General features: G+C 40.6%; 1 protein-coding gene across 6 annotated transcripts in view; it reads left to right on the forward strand.

Moving 5' to 3' along the window:
* The first annotated feature begins 554 nt into the window (after positions 1–554).
* LOC133404719 (mitogen-activated protein kinase kinase kinase kinase 5-like) overlaps positions 555–19,707 on the forward strand; it is a 28,814-nt gene continuing 9,661 nt past the window's right edge. For 2 of the 6 annotated variants that reach the window (XM_061680879.1, XM_061680884.1), the window contains exons 1-24: positions 555–850; positions 2,410–2,467; positions 2,539–2,629; positions 2,716–2,780; positions 2,877–2,932; positions 3,044–3,091; positions 4,909–4,951; positions 5,031–5,103; positions 5,185–5,316; positions 5,421–5,483; positions 7,266–7,347; positions 7,663–7,779; positions 7,918–8,011; positions 13,462–13,514; positions 13,609–13,655; positions 13,743–13,790; positions 15,118–15,163; positions 15,272–15,425; positions 16,459–16,556; positions 16,652–16,690; positions 18,239–18,314; positions 18,399–18,475; positions 19,421–19,481; positions 19,589–19,691. In XM_061680879.1, coding sequence (XP_061536863.1) covers positions 749–850; positions 2,410–2,467; positions 2,539–2,629; positions 2,716–2,780; positions 2,877–2,932; positions 3,044–3,091; positions 4,909–4,951; positions 5,031–5,103; positions 5,185–5,316; positions 5,421–5,483; positions 7,266–7,347; positions 7,663–7,779; positions 7,918–8,011; positions 13,462–13,514; positions 13,609–13,655; positions 13,743–13,790; positions 15,118–15,163; positions 15,272–15,425; positions 16,459–16,556; positions 16,652–16,690; positions 18,239–18,314; positions 18,399–18,475; positions 19,421–19,481; positions 19,589–19,691 — 1,826 coding nt within the window. In that variant the 5' untranslated portion in view covers positions 555–748. The remainder of the gene's footprint in view (positions 851–2,409; positions 2,468–2,538; positions 2,630–2,715; positions 2,781–2,876; positions 2,933–3,043; positions 3,092–4,908; positions 4,952–5,030; positions 5,104–5,184; positions 5,317–5,420; positions 5,484–7,265; positions 7,348–7,662; positions 7,780–7,917; positions 8,012–13,461; positions 13,515–13,608; positions 13,656–13,742; positions 13,791–15,117; positions 15,164–15,271; positions 15,426–16,458; positions 16,557–16,651; positions 16,691–18,238; positions 18,315–18,398; positions 18,476–19,420; positions 19,482–19,588; positions 19,692–19,707) is intronic. The other 4 variants (XM_061680880.1, XM_061680881.1, XM_061680883.1 and 1 more) reach the window with 4 other exon arrangements.

Here is a 19,707-nt window from a genome sequence, read left to right on the forward strand (position 1 = left end):
GCGGCCGCACATGTCCCACATACCATAAACCTCCACTGGACACAGCGTAATCTGCAGCGTGTCTTGCAGTCTGATACAATAACGTGCAGTGCAACATGCTGTATGATGTGCTCTACGATGTGAAGTGTGATGTGCGGTGTCATGCAAATGTGATCCATCATGTGTGATGTGCTGTGGTTTAGTGTGACGTGCAGTGCAACGGAACAGTCAAACTGACAGTATCCAGTTTCACACATTTTAAACTGATAAACCCTGATTCTTCTCTTCCTTTATTCAGGGTGACATGATCTCAATAAAGTGTATCACATATAGTTTTTTTGTTGTAATTTTCTAAACCACAGCTGGTGAGTGGAAAAAGTTCATTTCGGTCACAAATCAAAAGAATAATGGGGAAGTATCTGGGTAATTTTGACTTGTAATGTGCCAGTGGGCAGGAAGGCCTCAGATGCACACACTCAAACATGTGCGTGCATACACAAAAGTAAATTTGCATTGATTCTGCAAATGAGCAGATAAGAAGGGAAGGTACTGAGTGTCTGATGGATAGGGAGGACCAACAAGTGTGTGAGAAACAGGAAGTCGTGCGCGTGTATGCATGTGTGCTTGTACGTCTATGTGTGCGTCAGCAGCTTCACAACAACATAAATCGGAAACAAAGAAAAAGTGACTTGAAGGTTGTTCATCAGCTCTCATATCGAGTGTGTGAGTGTATGTGTGTTGCCTGTGTGATCAATAGTACAATAGATTGATGGATCTTCAACACGGAGAGGATTTCACCACCAGGAACCCTCAAGATGACTTTGAGATCCTGCTCAGTGTCGGATGGGGAACCTACGGGGAAGTTTACAAGGTCAACTGCTATTTTTTTAACAATTCCACAGTGTGTAAAGTGTTTTATTGTTTATGTTTTATTGCAAAGTTAACATTAGTATGCATTGATATAGATGGAACGGAGGCATAATACAACCAAAACATGAATGAATCAATGGAATTATAGTCAGAATGAATCAATGGAATTATAGTCAAAATGATTTTCTGTTTATTAAATTGATATATTATTGTGATCAATGTTCCAGTGTTAGATTGTTTTTCTCGATAAAGAATGTTTGGGCTCGTTGTCGTCGCACTTTTGGTGCTTTGGTGCAGGAGGAAGTGGTTTAATGAGAACTGAAAGCATGCGACTGCACCTGAGCCAAAACACAATCGAAAAGCACCGTAGACTTTTCTTCAAACTAAAAAGAAAACACATTAAAGCTCCTGATTGATGGCACCCAATAATGTAATTTAAAAAAAAATTTTGGTGCTTCTTTTTGCTGCATGAAGTTTTAAACTAACCTCAGTTCTTGACATTAGCATAAAATATCCATTCATTTTATTTTTTAAATCATCAAATTCCAGTCTGTGGGCAAGTTTTAAATATCCATCCATCCATCCATTTTCTGAGCCGCTTCTCCTCACTAGGGTCGCGGGCGTGCTGGAGCCTATCCCAGCTATCATCGGGCAGGAGGCGGGGTACACCCTGAACTGGTTGCCAGCCAATTGCAGGGCACATACAAACAAACAAGCATTCGCACTCACATTCACACCTACGGGCAATTTAGAGTCTCCAATTCATGCATGTTTTTGGGATGTGGGAGGAAACCGGAGTGCCCGGAGAAAACCCACGCAGGCACGGGGAGAACATACAAACTCCACGCAGGCGTGGGTTTTCACGTAACTTTGTCTTACGAAATTCCATTTAGCTTAATGCTACCCCACAATGTGAAACGCCATAGACAGGCTAAAGAAACTAGCATCAACGTCACGGAAGTTGTAACCCTTAAAGCAACAGCTTTTTGAACACAAACAGTGCAGCAACAATGCAGCAATACATGTAGACAGACAATATAAAAATACTCACAGGCATGTATTTATCATCTGCAAAGAAATAACTAACACTATTGCAGTATGTTGTTATATCTAAAACTGTATTATACTGCCCCGTTGTGGCCTGTGGGCACACACCAGAAGGAGGACAATTGAATCAAAATATGAATTCATGATGCTAACCCTGTTTAAGTATTTGCCTTCTATTTAATTATGTTATTATTGGAGCGCTATTTTTCTTTTTAAAAAAAAAAAAACTTTACATTAATTAGTTGCTGTTTTTGGGGGGCTGGATCAGATTTCCGTTCATTTCGGTAGGGAACGATGATTTGAGATATGAATTCAACTCATAATTATAGAGTATAGTATATTATTGATATATTTTAACTTGGAAGTTACAAAATCAGACCCATGGGAATTTTCATTACATTTTCATTAACGCAGCTAGTTAACATTTTCTTAATGATCAGATTTACCATAAATGATACAAACAAATCACGTGTGATTTATCCATTGAGCATATGTTCTTTTGTGTGTGTTCAGGCACGTAATAAGCAGACTGGGAACCTGGCAGCCATTAAGATTATTAAAACTGAACCAGGTGAGTGTGTTGTTCCTTTAGCTTTGTACTCATAGTCGTTGAGTTTGTGACAAACAACTGTTTATCCCCAGAGGATGACTTTTCCACCATCCAGCAGGAAATAGTCATCGTGAGGAGCTGCAAACATGGCAACATTGTGGCTTATTACGGCAGCTACATATGGTGAGACTGCACGGTGACCCTTCATGTCACACACAGACTCTGTCTGATTGATTGATTTACTGATTGATTGATTGATTGACATCCAGGGCCAACAAACTGTGGATCTGCATGGAATTCTGCGGGGGAGGATCCCTGCAGGATGTTTACAGTGGTAAATATGAATAACAATCAGCATTATGATGTGATATCATAGTTGACATACGGTATTTGATAACCAGAGACATATCTTAAATATTCATATTCACAGTGACAGGTCCACTGTCAGAAGCACAGATTGCGTACGTCTGCAGGGAGATGCTCCAGGTAGACACAACATGTCTTAATAATCGATAAAACAAACACAATCCTCATTATATAAATACTAAAAATAGATGCTGTGTGCATGTGTGTATGTGTATGTGTGTATGTGACCAGGGTGTGGACTACCTCCATTCACAGAGGAAAATGCACCGAGATATCAAGGTGAACACATGATGTCCATCCAGCCATCCATTTTCTTTACCGCTTATCCTCACCAGTGTCGCAGGTATGCTGGCGCCTATCCCAGCTATCTTCAGGCGAGAGGCGGGGTACACCCTGAACTGGTTGCCAGCCACTCGCAGGGCACATTTAAACAAACAACCATTCACACTCACATTCATACCTACGGACAATTTAGAGTCATCAAGTAGCCTACCATGCATGTTTTTGGGATGTGGAAACTCCACACAGGTGAGGCGGGATTTGAACCGAGGTTCTTAGAACTGTGAGGCGGATGTGCTAATCAGTCGTTCACTGTGCCGCCAGCTGATGATGTTGATATGGTAAATTAGATGTGTATAGAGACTTTACATATAGCTTGCATTGGCCTGAAACATCCCATGTCAAAATTTGCACAACTTCATATTTTTCCACAAATTGATACGATTGGTCAGTCTCCACATGTGCATGTTATTTTTTTATTTTATTTTGTTACCAATTATTCATCAGTATAAAGTGTTGAAAATGGCTTGCTCTCTTTGATGATGCCAAGTTAATGGCTCTACAAACATGTCCCCCCCCCCCCCCCCGTTTCCTGAAAAGTGATGGTTTAGGAGATACAAGGTTTCCGCTCGACGCCAGCGATATGTTATATTAATGCAAATATAGTTCGTGGTACATACAGTACAATGGGTATGATGTAAATGTAGTAAAACACACATGTATAGACCATTATAAATGGTACATTAGAGGTAAAATTGTATACAGTCTGATGTAAATATGTTACATTAGTGATATATAGACATTAAATAAGATGTAAATCTTGTACATTACAAGAATATTCGCATGAAATATGATTTAAATATGCTACATTAGAAGTGTATGAACCAAATATGGTGTATATGTGGTCCATTATAGCCCTGGTGTCAAACTCAAGACCTGCGGGCCAAATCCGGCCCGCCAGATCATTTTATGTGGCCCGCGAAAGCAAATCAGGTGCAACTTCCATGATTCTTGTTAAAATCTTCACCAAAATTTCAAGCACTTTTTGCTTACCAAACTCCTCTTTACGGTAACTTGAACAATAGCTGAACAAACTATTATGCTTGAACTCTGATTTCAAAACAAGTTATCCATCAATTTTTTGTGTCTATGTAATAATATGAGGATGCGATGAAACATTTATATGGTTTAATGGCCCTCTGAGACACCCCTGTTAGACACCCTTGACACCCCTGTTAGATGTGTAAAAACTGTTCATTTCAATTGTATACATATTAAATATGATGTAAATATGGTACATCAAAGATACTTGCATTAAATCCAGTATGATATCATCCATCCATCCATTTTCTGAGCCGCTTCTCCTCACTAGGGTCGCGGGCGTGCTGGAGCCTATCCCAGCTATCATCGGGCAGGAGGTGGGGTACACCCTTAACTGGTTGCCAGCCAATCGCAGGGCACATACAAACAAACAACCATTCGCACTCACATTCATACCTACGGGCAATTTAGAGTCTCCAATTAATGAGTATGATATCAATATGGTACATTAGATGTGTTTAAATCTAAGGTGAAAATGCATGTAAATATGGTACATTAGGGGTGTATAGACATTAACATAGGATGTAAATATGGTATATTAGAGGTGTATCGACAGAAAACGGCTAAAAAGATGTGTAATGATACAGATTTTCTGCCTGTGGAGTCTAAGGGTTGTATTTTCAGCCCCATGTTGATTTGTGTTTACCTGCCTATATGCATTTCAACATTTTATGTACTGTATGTATGATGTTTTTATTATTCCGTGTCGCCTGTAGGGTGCCAACATCCTTCTCAATGATCACGGTGAGGTAAAGTTGGGTAGGTGGAACGTGGAGAAGATGACATCTCGTCAACTCGACACATTTGCGTTCATATTTTTGTCTCCTCTATTGTGTAGCCGACTTTGGCATCTCCGCCCAAATCACGGCTACGCTGGCTTGCCGGATGTCCTTTATCGGGACACCATATTGGTGAGCTCACCACCTTGAATAAAATGTTTCCATGTCCAAAGGTAGACTGATGAGGTGTGCCGTTTACCCTCTTCCCTTCAGGATGGCGCCAGAGGTGGCGGCGGTGGAAATCAGAGGCGGTTACAATGAGCTCTGTGACATCTGGTCAGTGGGCATCACCGCCATTGAGCTGGCAGAGCTGCAGCCACCCATGTTCGAACTCCACCCGTTACGGTAATAATAATAATAATAATAATAATAATAATAATAATAATAACAATAATAATAATAATAATAATAATGAATAAAACATGTATTATGTTTTTTCTCTTCCCAAGTGTCCTGTTTCTCATGTCCAAGAGTGGTTACCAGCCTCCCAAACTGAAGGACAAGGCAAAATGGTCGCGTCATTGAAATTTTAGAACTCCCGATTTACAGTACTTGCATGCAACATAAGCGTCAAATCAGATTGCTTCATGTTTACAGGATAGCACAGTTCTATTGGCCAGTTTAAAGACAAACTTAAGGACTTAAGTGACTTCATTGATTGATTTTATTTCTGGACTTTTGTGACTTTATTGATGGACTTCAGGGGTTGTTGTTGACTTGTGTTGCTTTACGGATGGAATTTAGTGATTTTATTGATGGACTTCAGGAAGGTAATTTATGGACTTTAGTGACTTAGTGGCATATATATATATATATATATATATATAGTATATTTATATTAATATTTATATACAGGGTGGCACGTTGGACAACTGGTTAGCACATCTGCCTCACAGTTCTGAGGACCCAGGTTCAAATTCAGGCTCACCTGTGTGTAGTTTGCATGTTCTCCCCGTGCCTGCATGGGTTTTCTCCGGGTACCGGTGTACCCCGTCTCTCGCCCGAAGATAGCTGGGATTGGCTCCAGCACGGCCGTGATTCTAGTGAGTATAAGCGGTGTGGAAAATGAATGAATGAATGCATGTATATACAGTATTATGAATGTATATACAGCATTATATACTGCATTTATATTCATTCATTCATTTTACGTACCGCTTATCCTCACTAGGGTCGCGGAACCTGAACTGGTAGCCAACCAATCGCAGGGCACATATAAACCAACAGCCATTCGCACTCACATTCACACCAAAGGGCAATTTAGAGTCTTCAGTTAACCTACCATGCATGTTTTTGGGATGTGGGAGGAAACCGGAGTACCTGGAGAAAACCCACGCAGGCACAGGGAGAACATGCAACCTCCCTACAGGCGAGGCCGGAATTGAACCCGGGTCCTCAGAACTGTGAGGCGGATGTGCTAACCAGTCGTCCACCATGCCGCCTGCATTTATATATTTAATATATTTTAAAATCCCCATTTATTTATCAAAACAAATTTGATAAACAAGTGCCTTTATAGGAGAACTAGGGGGCTGATCAAAATGTTTGCACCTTCAAAGCCAATCGTCAAGGAGGGGGGCATAGTATATTACCCCTTCAAAACCGATTGATAGTATGTTTTCAGTTATTCTATGAAAATGCTATGCTACGACTTACTTTTTCTCACTTTATTTCTGAAGTGACATTAAAAAGACCTGTCATAAATTTGAATTTGCATCCATTAGTACTGCAATTAGCTGAGGTGTGGACTCGAATCACATGACTTGGACTCGAGTCATACTTTAGACTCGACTTGACAATATACTGTATTAAAAGACTTGTAACTCAACTTGAACAGCAATGACTCATGACTTCAAGAGTTGCAAGTCTTTTAAAATATGTTGTCAAGTCGAGTCTCAAGTCATCAAATTCATGACTCGAGTCTGATTCGAGTCCAAGTCATGTGACTCGAGTCCACACCTCTGTTATTGACAGATTTGAGTGGTTGAATTTTGAGACTTTGTTAATGGACTTAAGTGCCTATTGATGCACGAGTGACTTTATTGATGGACTTCATTGATGGATTTTAGTGACTTTATGAATGGACTATAGTGAACCTTTTAGTGACATCACTGATGGACTTTAGTGAGGAACCTTCATGACTTTATTAATTGACTTTTGTACTTTTGTGGCTTTATTGGTGGACTTCAGTGATGGATTTTAGCAACTTTATTAATGGACTTTAAACCCTGACTTTCTTATTATACCTTTGTGACTTTATTGATATTGACATTTATGACTTTATTGATGTGCAGGTCATCCATGTTCTACAACTTTGTGAAGGCTGTGCTGGTGAAGAACCCCAAGAAGAGACCAAGCGCCTTCAAGATGCTCTCAGTCAGTCATCCAATCTACCTTGAAACCCTCAATTTGAAACACTAAGCCTGACTTGAAACCCTATATTGAAACTCTAACCAAGACTTAAAACTCCATTTTGAAACCCTAACCCTGGCTTGGAACTCTAATTTGAAACCCTAAGCCTTCTATGAAACCCTCACCTAGGCTTGAAACACAAACTTGAAACCCTAAATCTGACTTTAAAAGCTAATTTGAAAAGCTAAGCCAAGTTTGAAATCCTACTTTGAAGCCCCAACTCTTTTTTGAAACTGTAACCTAGGCTTTCTTTTTCTTGCGTCCACTCTTTTTTCCCAGCACATGTTCCTGACCCAGCAGAGTCTGAGTCGGGCGCTGACTCTGGACCTATTGGAGAAGTGTCGACACCCCGAGAATCTCAAGTTCAGCTCAGCGACAGATGACGACGAAATGGAGGTCTGATTTACTAACGTCGTGACAACAATTTGACCAGTTCAGCTTTAAAATCCATTTCAAACCAACTTAAGTCAATCAGTACCCAATACTTGACTGTCTCCAATTGTATTTCTACATTGAGAATGTTGACTTTGTTAGTGTGCATCAAAGATGAGTGTGCCCAGATCATTGAAGAGGATCCAGTCCATCAACAAACACAACTGGGCCGAGAGGAAACACTCACACACAAAGGGTAAGATGACATACTTTCATATATACACCTTACACTGACCAGCCACTTTCTTAGGTACATAATGTAACGAAAGCCAATGTTGAAGTTCTACTGTTAAAAGATAATAGTTGTTCAACAACTATATGTTACAAGGAGCTTCCTGTAATGGTTAATATCACCTGAGCAGCTTGAGCTTTATTATTTATTGAGTTTATTGATGGACTTTAAGGTCTTTATTTACTTTATTAATGGAGTTTAGTGACTTTTTTTATGTAGTTTATTGGTGCACTGTAGAGATTATTAATGGACTTTATTGACGGACTTTTGTGCCTTACTGACAGACTTGACTGTCTTTATTCATGGACTTCAGCGATGGGTTTGAGTGACTTTATTATTGACTTGAGTGACTTTATGTATTGATATACTTTAGTATATATTATATATATATATTATAAATATTTATTAACAATATGTTACAAGAACAAAGATGAAGGAGAGGTGGAAAGCAGGTTCTTCAGCAGAAAGAGAAGAGGAAAGCACAGAGCCTAAAACTGAATGTGGGGACTTTGAATGTTGGGACTATGATGGGAAATGCTCGGGAGTTGGTTGACATGATGATTAGGAGAAAGGTTGATACATTGTGTGTCCAGCAGAGCAGGGAGAAAGGACGTAAGGCTAGAAGTTTAGGGGCAGGGTTTAAATTATTTTACCATGGAGTAGATAGGAAAATAAATGGAGTAGGGGTTATTTTAAAGGAAGAGTTAGCTAAGAATGTCTTGGAGTTGAAAAGAGTGTCAGATCGAGTGATGAGGCTGAAACTTGAAATTGAGGGTGTTATGTATAATGTAATTAGTGGCTATGCCCCACACGTAGGATGTGACCTAGAGGTAAAATAGAAATTCTGGAAGGAGCTAGACGAAGTAGTTCTGAGCATCCCAGACAGAGAGAGAGAGTTGTGATTGATGCAGATTGTAATGGACATGTTGGTGAAGAAAACAGGGGTGATGAAGAAGTGATGGGTAAGTTCAGCAACCAGGAAAGGAAATTGGAGGGACAGATGGCGGGAGACTGTGCAAAAAGAATGGAAATGGCTGTAGTGAACACTTTCTTCCAAAAGAGGCAGCAACATATGGTCACCTACAAAAGCGGAGGTAGAAGCATGGAGGAGTAAGATTGAGAAGACTAAGGCAGAGCAGAGAACCATGTGGTGGAATCTGAGAAAGGTAGAGTTTTGTGCGGCTTTTCGAGAAGAGGTGAGACAGGCTCTCAGTGGACAGGAGGAGCTTCCAGAAGACTGGACCACTACAACCAAGGTGATGAGGGAGACAGGTAGGAGAGTACTTGGTGTATCTTCTGTTAGGAAAGGGGAGAAGGAGACTTGATGGTGGAACCTCAAAGTACAGGAAATTATATAAGGAAAGTGGACATATACAAGGAAGTGTGACACTGGAGAACTGAGGAGAGGAGAGGAGAAAGGAATACATGGAGATGTGATGTAGGGCGACGGTAGAGGTGGCAAAGGCCAAACAAGAGGCATATGATGACATGTAGGCTAGGTTGCACACTAAAGAAGTTGAAAAAGATCTACGTATATAGTTTGGTCAGACAGAGGGATAGAGATGGGAAGGATGTGCAGCAGGTTAGGGTGATTAAGGTTAGAGATGGAAATTTGTTGAGTGATGCCAGTACTGTGCCAGATAGATAGAAAGAATACTTTGAGGAGTTGATGAATGAGGAAAATGATAGAGAAGGAAGAGTAGAAGAGGCAAGTGTGGTGGAGCAGGAAGTGGGAATGATGAGTAAGGGGGAAGTTAGAAAGGCACAAAAGAGGATGAAAAATGGAAAGGCAGTCGGTCCTGATGACATACCTGTGAAGGTATGGAAGCATCTCGGAGAGGTGGCTGTAGAGTTTTTGACCAGGTTGTTGAATAGAATTCTAGCGGGTGAGAAGATGCCTGAGGAATGGAGGAAAAGTGTGCTGTTCCCCAGTTTTAAGAACAAGGGTGATGTGCAGCGCTGTGGGAACTATAGAGGAATAAAGTTGATGAGCCACACAATTAAGTTATGGGGACAAGTAGTGGAGGCTAGACTCAGGACAGAAGTGAGTATTTGCGAGCAACAGTATGGTTTCATGCCCAGAAAGAGTACCGGAGATGCATTATTTGCCTTGAGGATGTTGGTGGAGAATTTTAGAGAAGGTCTGAAGGAGCTACATTGTGTCTTTTTAGATCTAGAGAAAGCCTATGACAGAGTCCCCAGAGAGGAACTGGGGTACTGCATCTGGAAGTTTGGAGTGGCAGAGAAGTATGTTGCAATAGTACAGGACATGTATGAGGGCAGCAGAACAGTGGTGAGGGGTGCTGTAGGTGTGACAGAGGAGTTGAAGGTGGAGGTGGGACAGCAACAGGGATCAGCCCTGAGCCCCTTCCTGTTTGCAGCGGTGATGGATAGGCTGACAGATGAGGACTGGAATCCACATGTACAATGATGTTCTCAAAAGACATTGTGATCTGCAGTGAAAGCAGGGAGCAGGTGGAGAAACAGTTAGAAAGGTGGAGCCATGCACTGGAAAGGAGAGGATTGAAGATTAGCCAAAGTAACACAGAATATATGTGCGAATGAGAGGGGAGGAGGGGGAAGAGTGCTACAGGGAGAAGAGATATAGCGAGGGTGGAGGACTTTAAATACTTGGGGTCAACAGTCCAGAGCTCTCCACACACACTGAGCTTTTCAGTGTGTGTGGTAATGAAGTGAAAAAACGGGTCCAAGCAGGTTGGAACGGGTGGCGGGAAGGTGTCAGGTGTGTTATGTGACAGAAGACTCTCTGCAAGAATGAAGGGCAAAGTTTATAAGACAGTGATGAGGCCAGCCATGATGTATGGATTAGAGACTGTGGCACTGGATTAGAGACAGTGGCACTGAAGAGACAACAGGAAGCAGAGCTGGAGGTGGTGAAAATGAAGACATTGAGGTTCTCTCTTGGAGTGACCAGGTTGGATAAGATTAGAAATGAGCTCATCAGAGGGACGGCCAAGGTTTGATGTTTTAGAGAAAAGGTTAGACAGAGCAGACTTTGATGGTTAGGACATGTCCAGAGGACACAGAGAGAGTATATTGGTAGAAGGATGATGAGGATGGAGCTGCCAGGCAAGAGAGCTAGCAGAAGACCAAAGAGAGGTTGATGGATGTTGTGAGGGAAGACATGAGGGCAGTTGGAGATAGAGAGGAGGATGCAGAAGATAGGCTTGCACGGAAAAGGATGATACGCTGTGGTGAACTCTCATGGGACAAGCCAAAAGGAAATGAAGAATGTTGCAAGGAGTTTCAGTTCATGTAAAACTGCCTGAACAGGGACTTGAACCCTGGACCCTCAGATTAATAGTCTGATGCTCTGTGGGTACGGAAAGTATTCAGACCCCCGTAAATTTTTGGCTCTTTTTTTTTTTATATTGCAGCCATTTGCTAAAATCATTTAAATTATTTTTTTCCACATTAATGTACACACAGCACCCCATCTTGACAGAAAAACTGAATTATTGACATTTTTGCAGGTTTATTAAAAAAGAAAAACTGAAATATCACACCGCCATAAGTATTCAGACCCTTTGCTCAGTATTTAGTAGAAGCACCCTTTTGAGGTAATACAGCCATGAGTCTTTGGGAATGATGCAACAAGTTTTTCACACTTGGATTTGGGGATCATCTGCCATTCCTTGCAGATCCACTCCAGTTCTTTTATGTTGGATGGTGAACGTTGGTGGACAACCATTTTCAGGTCTCTCCAGAGATGCTCAATTGGGTTTAAGTCAGGGCCATCACGGAGTTGTTCTGAAGCCACTCCGTCGGTATTTTAGCTGTGTGCTTAGAGTCATTGTCTTGCAGCCGAAAAATACCACCACAGCATGATGCTGCCACCACCATGCTTCACTGTTGGGACTGTATTGGACAGGTGATGTGCAGTGCCTGGTTTTCTCCACACATACCGCTTAGACTTAAGGCCATCAATTTCTATCTTAGTCTCATCAGACCAGAGAATCTTATTTCTCACCATCTTGGAGTCCTTCAGGTGTTTTTTTTTTAGCAAACTCCATGCGGACTTTCATGTGTCTTGCACTGAGGAGAGGCTTCCGTCGGGCCACTCTGCCATAAAGCCCCAACTGGTGAAGGGCTGCAGTGATGGTTGACTTTCTAGAACTTTCGCCCATCTCTGGAGGCCACTGTGCTCTTAGGAACCTTAAGTGCAGCAGAATTTTTTTTGTAACCTTGGCCAGATCTGTGCCTTGCCACAATTCTGTCTCTTAGCTCTTCAGGCAGTTCCTTTGACCTAATGATTGTCATTTGTTCTGACATGCACTGTGAGCTGTAAGGGGTGTGGCTTTCCTAATCAAGTCCAATCAGTAACATCAAACACAGCTGGACTCCAATGAAGGTGTAGAACCATCTCAAGGATGATCAGAAGAAATGGACAGCACCCGAGTTAAATATATGAGTGTCACTGCAAAAGTGTGTGTGGTATTTCAGTTTTTCTTTTTTAATAAATCAGCGAAAATGTCAACAATTCCCTTTTTTTCCTGTCAATATGGGGTGCTGTGTGTACATAAATGAGGGGGAAAATGAACTTAAATGTTTTTAACAAAAGGCTGCAATATAACAAAGAGTGAACAATTTAAGGGGGTCTGAAAACTTTCCGTACCCACTGCATATTAGGGCTGGGTCGCGAGTAAAAATTGGATGGAAAAGTTTGATCACAATTAATTGCATTTTTATACATACTGGGCCATACAGTGACACTTCTGCTTGTGGGCTTGGCCCGTTCCCTCATTGGGCTGTAGGCTGGTGCAAGCAAGATGGAGATGTGGTTGGACTAGCCAAGGTGGGGGCAGACAAGTGCTCTATATGCATCACAAATGTTTGTGTACACACAATCTAATGTATTATTCCCCCTTGTTGATATGGCGACACGATGAAATCTGGGAAGAGTCACCATCAATTTTACAGTCAATGTTTTATTTATTTATTTATTTATTAACTTTATTTATAAACTTTCATCACTTCATGGACTTTATTTATGAACTTTAGATACTTTATTGATGGACTTTAATAACTTTATTCATGAACTTGAGTGACTTAATTTACAGACTTTGAGTATTTTATTAATTCTCTCATACTCATTCTCACCCAATTTATTTATTTATTTAACTTTATTTGTAAACTTTCATAACTTTATTTATGGACTTTATTGATGCACTTTAGATACTTTATTGATTTACTTTAACAACTTTATTCATGGACTTTATTAACTATAGATGAACTTTTGTAACTCAGTAGACTTAATATTATAAACATTGTCATGCTATCAGTCATGCTCACAAATGGCCATGTATTTATTTTGTAGCCAAACTAGAGAATGAATATTTACGACTTTACTACTTGATTTGTTGAAATTAACGTTGTGTGTAATAATGTTGCAGTGGAGCAAGTCTACTCTCAGACACCTGTGAAGAAAGAATCAGAACATACAACTGTGAGACTTTAGACACCTGTACATCCTTGCATACATTCACATACATTTAATCATACAATGCTACATTGACATTGTTATAATGTTTTTTGTGCAGATGATGAGTTCCGGAAGCTCACATGGCATCAACACACATTCTGTGAGGTACACACATGCACGCACACGTCTACACACACATACGCATACACACACTCGCCACAGTGTGTTTTAAGTGCTCATTTTGTGTGTCAGGGAAAAAGACTCAGATTCTTCAGACGATGACTATGATGATGTGGATGCGTAAGCACCTCTCTCTCTCTCTCTCACACACACACACGCATGTGCACACACAGTTGTATCTTTTTAGCCAAAAATTTAATGTTTTGTTTTCCAATGAAGTTGTGATGTTGTGTAAAATGTAAATATAAACCGAATACAATGATTTGAGAATCCTTTTCAACCTATATTCAAGTGAATACACGACAAAGACAAGATACTTAATGTTAAAATTGATAAACCGATTTTTAAAAAAAATATTTTTTTGGTGCAATTATTCACTCATTTTGTATTTGATGCCTGCAACACATCCCGAAAAACTGGCACAGGAGCATGTTTACAGCTGTGTTACATTACCTTTCCTTTTAACAACAATAAATCAGCGTTTGGAAACTGAGGACACTAATTGTTGAAGCTTTGTAGGTGGAGTTCTTTTCCATTCTTGCTTGATGTACAACTTCAGATGCTCAACAGTCCAGGGACTCCGTTGTGGTATTTTGTACTTCATAATACGCCATATATTTTCAATGGGAGACAGTTCTGGACTGCTGGCAAGTCAGTTTAGTACTTGGGCTCTTTTGCTACGAAGCCAGCTGTTGTAACATTATGGCATTGTCTTACTGAAATAAACAGGGATCTCCCTGAAAAATACTTTGCTTGGATGGCAGCATATGTTGCTCCAAAACCTGTATGTACCTTTCAGCATTAATGAGGTCTTCAGAGATGTGCCAAGTACCCATGCCATGGGCACTAACACACCCCCATACCATCACAGATGCTGGCTTTTGAAGTTTGCGCCAATAACAATCTGGATGGTCCACAGGACGCAATGTTGATAATTTCCGAAAACAAAACAAACAAAAAACCCCAATTTGAAACGTGGACTTGTCAGACCACAGCACACTTTTGTACTTTGCATCAGTCTATCTCAGATGAGCACAGTTTCAGAGAAAGCGGCAATAATTCTGAGTGTTGTTGATATATGGCTTTCTCTTTGTATGGTAGAATCTTAACTTGCATTTGTAGATGTAGCGACAAACTGTATTAACAGATGTGACAATATTCTTTGCACAATCTTCTTCTTTCTTCTTTTCCTTTCGGGTTGTCCTGTTAGGGGTCGCCACAGTGCGTCGCCCTTTTCAATGTAAGCCTATTTTTGGCATCCTCCTCTCTCACACCAACTGCCCTCATGTATTCCCTCACTACATCTATCAACCTTCTCTTAGGTCTTCCTCTAGCTCTCTTGCCTAGGAGCTCCATCATCATCTTCATCCTCATCCTCATCCTCATCTCACTCACTCACTCACTCACTCACTCACTCATTTGATCCACTCTCTCTGCCTGCCCACAGTGTCACAATGCCACCAAACCAAATGCCACCTCCACTTCCCCCCAGGGTAAACAAACAAGCACATCACTTCCTAGAACCTTTAGTATTACAGTAACTAAATTAATCAGTGTGTGTGTGTGTGTGTGTGTGTGTGTGTGTGTGTGTGTGTGTGTAGCTCAAAGTGCGTTTGAGCTCAGAAGAAATCATTTTGGTGGAAGACAATGGTGCGGTAAAACCTTCCTCAGTGTGCGTCCCCTTGCCCCTCGTTAGGACGTCCAGTGAGACACGCGTCAGAGCAGCTCCACACCCGAGACTCATGAGACACTCAGGTCAGACACATGCGCACACGTATGCACTTGACTCATTTTATTTAATGAATTTATTTACTGATGGACTTTGGTGATATTATTTAGTGACTTTATTTATGAACTTTAGTGGTATTATTTATGGACATTAGATAATTTATCAATGGACTAGTGGCATTATGGTGGCACGGTGAACGACTGGTTAGAGTTTCAGCCTCACAGTTCTGAGAACTGGGGTTCAACCCCCGGCCCCGCCTGTGTGGAGTTTGGGCACTCCGGTTTCCTCCCACATCCCAAAAACATGCGTGGTAGGTGAATTGAGAACTCTAAATTGCCCGTAGGTGTGAATGTGAGTGCGAATGGTTGTTTGTTTTTATGTGCCCTGCGATTGGCTGGCAACCAGCTCAGGGTGTACCCCGCCTCCTGCCCGATAATAGCTGGGATAGGCGCCAGCACGCCCACGACCCTAGTGAGGAGAAGCGGCTCAGAAAATGGATGGATGGATAGTTTAGTTGGATATTATTGATGGACATTAGAGACTTGAGTGACTTTATGGATGGACTTTGGTGACATTATTTAGTGACTGTATTGATAGACTTTAGTGAGATTATTTAGTGACTCTATTAATAGACTTTAGTGACATTAGTCATGACCTTTTGTGACTTTATTTAGTGACATTATTGACGGACTTGAGTGACATTATTTAGTGAGTGGTGAGTGGATTTTACTGATGGACATCATTAATTTTATTTTGTGACTTGATTGAAGAAATGTATTGATGTACATTTGTGACTATGCAATAACTGTATTGAGGGAGTTTAAGGATGTTATCCGTGACTTTATTTAATGACATGATTGATGGACTTCAGTGACATTATTGAGCAATTTTAGCGACTTCATTGAGTGACTTTAGTGATTGAGTTTAGTAAATTTATTTAGAAGGCTTTTTAATGGACCTTGATGATATTGTTTAGTGACTTCATTGATGGACTTCAGTGACTTTACTGATTAACTTGATTGGGGGAATTGTATGTGTGTGTGTGTGTGTGTGATGCAGACCCCGTGTCCTTCCAGTTGAACGACCATGATGTCGTGCTTTTACCCCCTGAGCTGCCTCCGAAAAGCAGACGCAGACACCAGCAGCCCTCATCAAAGGTATGAATCTAAGTACAGAAGACCATTCTCTCTTATGATTACACTTTAACCTTCTCGTCTGTGTGTGTGTGTGTGTGTGTGTGTGTGTTTCTCAGGACCCTGCCGAGTGTGTGAGTCCTCTCATCAAACCTCTTGTGAGTTTTAATGGACTATATCAATGGACGATTAACTATTGTTTGACTGCAGTGACTTCAATGATAGACTTTAGTGACTTTATTGATTTACTCTATTGGTTGACTATTGACTTTTTTGATGGACTTAAGTCACATTATTGAGAACAGATCTGTGTGTTCAAATGTAGGGAGTAAAAATAGTCATCAGAAAAGTGGATACTTATGTAAAGTACAGATACCCAAATAATCTACCACATGATTTGTACTTCATTACTTCCCATCACAAATCGACAAAATCAGCAACCAGGAACTGCGGCAGAGAGAAAATCAGGAGGCAGCAGAGAGACAGATTTAGAGGCGGAAGTGGGGATGAATTGGCCACACCTTACGTAAACCAATTGATACCATCACGCCAGGCCCTGACATGGAACCTCCAGGGAACGCAGAAGTTTGGAAGGCCCAAAACCAGCTGGAGGTGGGATACCAAGGCAGGGCTGAAGTGACATGGTTCACACTGGAGCGAGCCCTATGCTCCTCTCAGAGGTGACGAGCAAGAGGAAGAGTTCCCACCACTGAATACAAAACACGCTCATATAAACTCACTGGCCACTTCATTAGGTACTTGATCTAATACAAAAATTTTGTTGTTGCAAAGATAGTCATTCATTGAGCTGTAAAGTATGTTTCAAGGACATTGATGTTTTTTAAAGTTGTTCAATTTTTCTGTTTCATCCCATGCAAATAACATCGCCTGAACAGGGACTTGAAGCTGATTAAAATGCTCAACCAACTGAGCTATCCAGGCTCTGACAGTGTATTACTTGGCTGACCAGCAGAAACAAATAACAATATACGGATGTATTTAAAGTCTTAACTGTTGACTAGTGATTGATTCGTGCAGCTTCATCGATGGAATTTTGCAACTTTTTTTGATGGACTATCAATACACTTTAATTACTTTATTGATGGAATTAAGTTACTTTACTAATAAAATATTCACAGGCATTAATTAATGGTCTCTTAGTGGCTGTATTGATGTACTTACGAAACTGAATATATCAGTAAACTTTGGTACGGATTTTTTTACTTTATTAGTGGACTTGGGTAAGTATCGACTTTATTCATGCATTAGCGACAGTATTGATTAACTTGATGCACTTTATTGATGGACTTCAATGAGTTTATTAATGGACTTAAGTGACTTTATAGATAGAATTTTGTAAAATTGTGACTTTAGTAATGGAATTTTACACCTTCATTGGTGAACTTCAGTTACTTTAGATATTGACTTTGACTTTAGTAACATTATTGATGTATTGTATGGATGGACTTCAGTGAAAAACATTTGTGACTTTATCGATTGACAATCGACTTTAGTAACTTTATTACTGGACTTTTTTTACTTTATTGAAGGACTTTAGTGATGGATTCTTAGTGACTTTATTAACGGAATTTAGTGAGTCTGATGCTCCACCGACTGAGCTATCCAGGCTCTGAGCTCACGTGTCTTAGTGCACCCCTGCAAACTACTTGAGATGGTACAGTCCAATGTCCTCCCTCCTGGTGCAGATCTACTGTAAGATCTTCCAGGGCTGCCCTCTTAAAGTAAAGTGCTCCACCACTTGGGAACACCCAGAAACAAAAGGTACCAAAGAGTGAATGTTCTTCTTTTTCAAATTATTTTTAGTGTGTGTGATCCATCTTTGCATCTCTGATCCCCCCCATCCAGACCAGCACCTGATCCTGGGTGCAGAGGAGGGCATCTACACACTCAACCTCAACAGCTCAGAAGCCACAATGGAGCTGGTATACTCTTTTTGTTAATTTTGTGGATTGTGTTTGTTCCGTTTATTTCTAATGTGCAAGGAGGTGGTTATTTTGAATAACTAGTGAGACTAGCGCTCACAGTAATCTAATAATAAAAATAATAATTAAGAAATATACAGTATATAATTATATTACTGATTAATTACTTATTATATTAATTAATTGTAGACCCATACATTGAGCATGTGCATGTGATCAAGTGTGACTGATTGTGCTGTGTTTTTTATTTTATTATTATTATTTTTTTACTTTGTGGATTATTTAAAATCCTTGAATTTATTTTTTAATTGTGCAAGATGGCAGTTATCACGACTAACTGGCGAGAGAAGGAGTGATCACATTCATTTTAAATGATGTCTTCCTTTAGCGAGTACATGTTCCCAAGCGTGCCTTGGGACTCTTGACTTTATGGATTATTTATTTTGTGTCGACTTGGCAGTTATCCTTAATAACTGACAAGATGAGGAATTTTGAGGGGGATTGACAGTATATGACATGTACAGTACATTGCACGAGCATTTGTGTGTAACTGAGTGTGTGGTGGACTTTTTACCGGTATCTTTAGTTGTTCTGTTTATATCTATTGTGCAAGGCGGCTGTGAAACTGGCCAGAGGAGTGATCACAATATTCTTATCCAACACCTCCATTGCACAAGCACATGTTCTTGAGTGTGCCATGGACCTTGTTGATTTTGTGGATTATTTCTAATTGTTCCATTTAATCTATTGTGCAAGGTGGCTGTCATCATGAATAACTGGCAAGTAGAGCAATCGCAATAATGTTTCATGGCACCTACAACGTACATTGAACGTGTGCATGTGATCAGTCATGCCTTAGACTTTTTTGTTTATTATTTCCAAGTGTTCTTCTGCTGGTCTCCTGGAAAAGATGCTGAAAGGACGCTCTGTTTTGCTCCTATACAGTTGTATCCTGGCAAGTGCACCTGGGTCTACTGCTGCCGCAACGTCCTCATGTCCGTATCGGGTACGTCTTCATCTCATCCTTGTGGACTTTGAGGAACACACCAAATACATACAAACATATTGAGGAAAATACTGTATTGAGAGAAGATCCTGTTGTTTGTTTTCCAGGTAAATCCTCACAGCTTCACTCCCATTCGTTGAAGGAGCTTTACGAGCAGGCTCGTAGGGACCAGAGGATGATGGCGCTGCCCACTCATCTACTGTTGCCACGGTAACGGCAGATGCTG

This window comes from Phycodurus eques, chromosome 7, assembly GCF_024500275.1.
Source record: "Phycodurus eques isolate BA_2022a chromosome 7, UOR_Pequ_1.1, whole genome shotgun sequence".
NCBI lineage: Eukaryota > Metazoa > Chordata > Actinopteri > Syngnathiformes > Syngnathidae > Phycodurus > Phycodurus eques.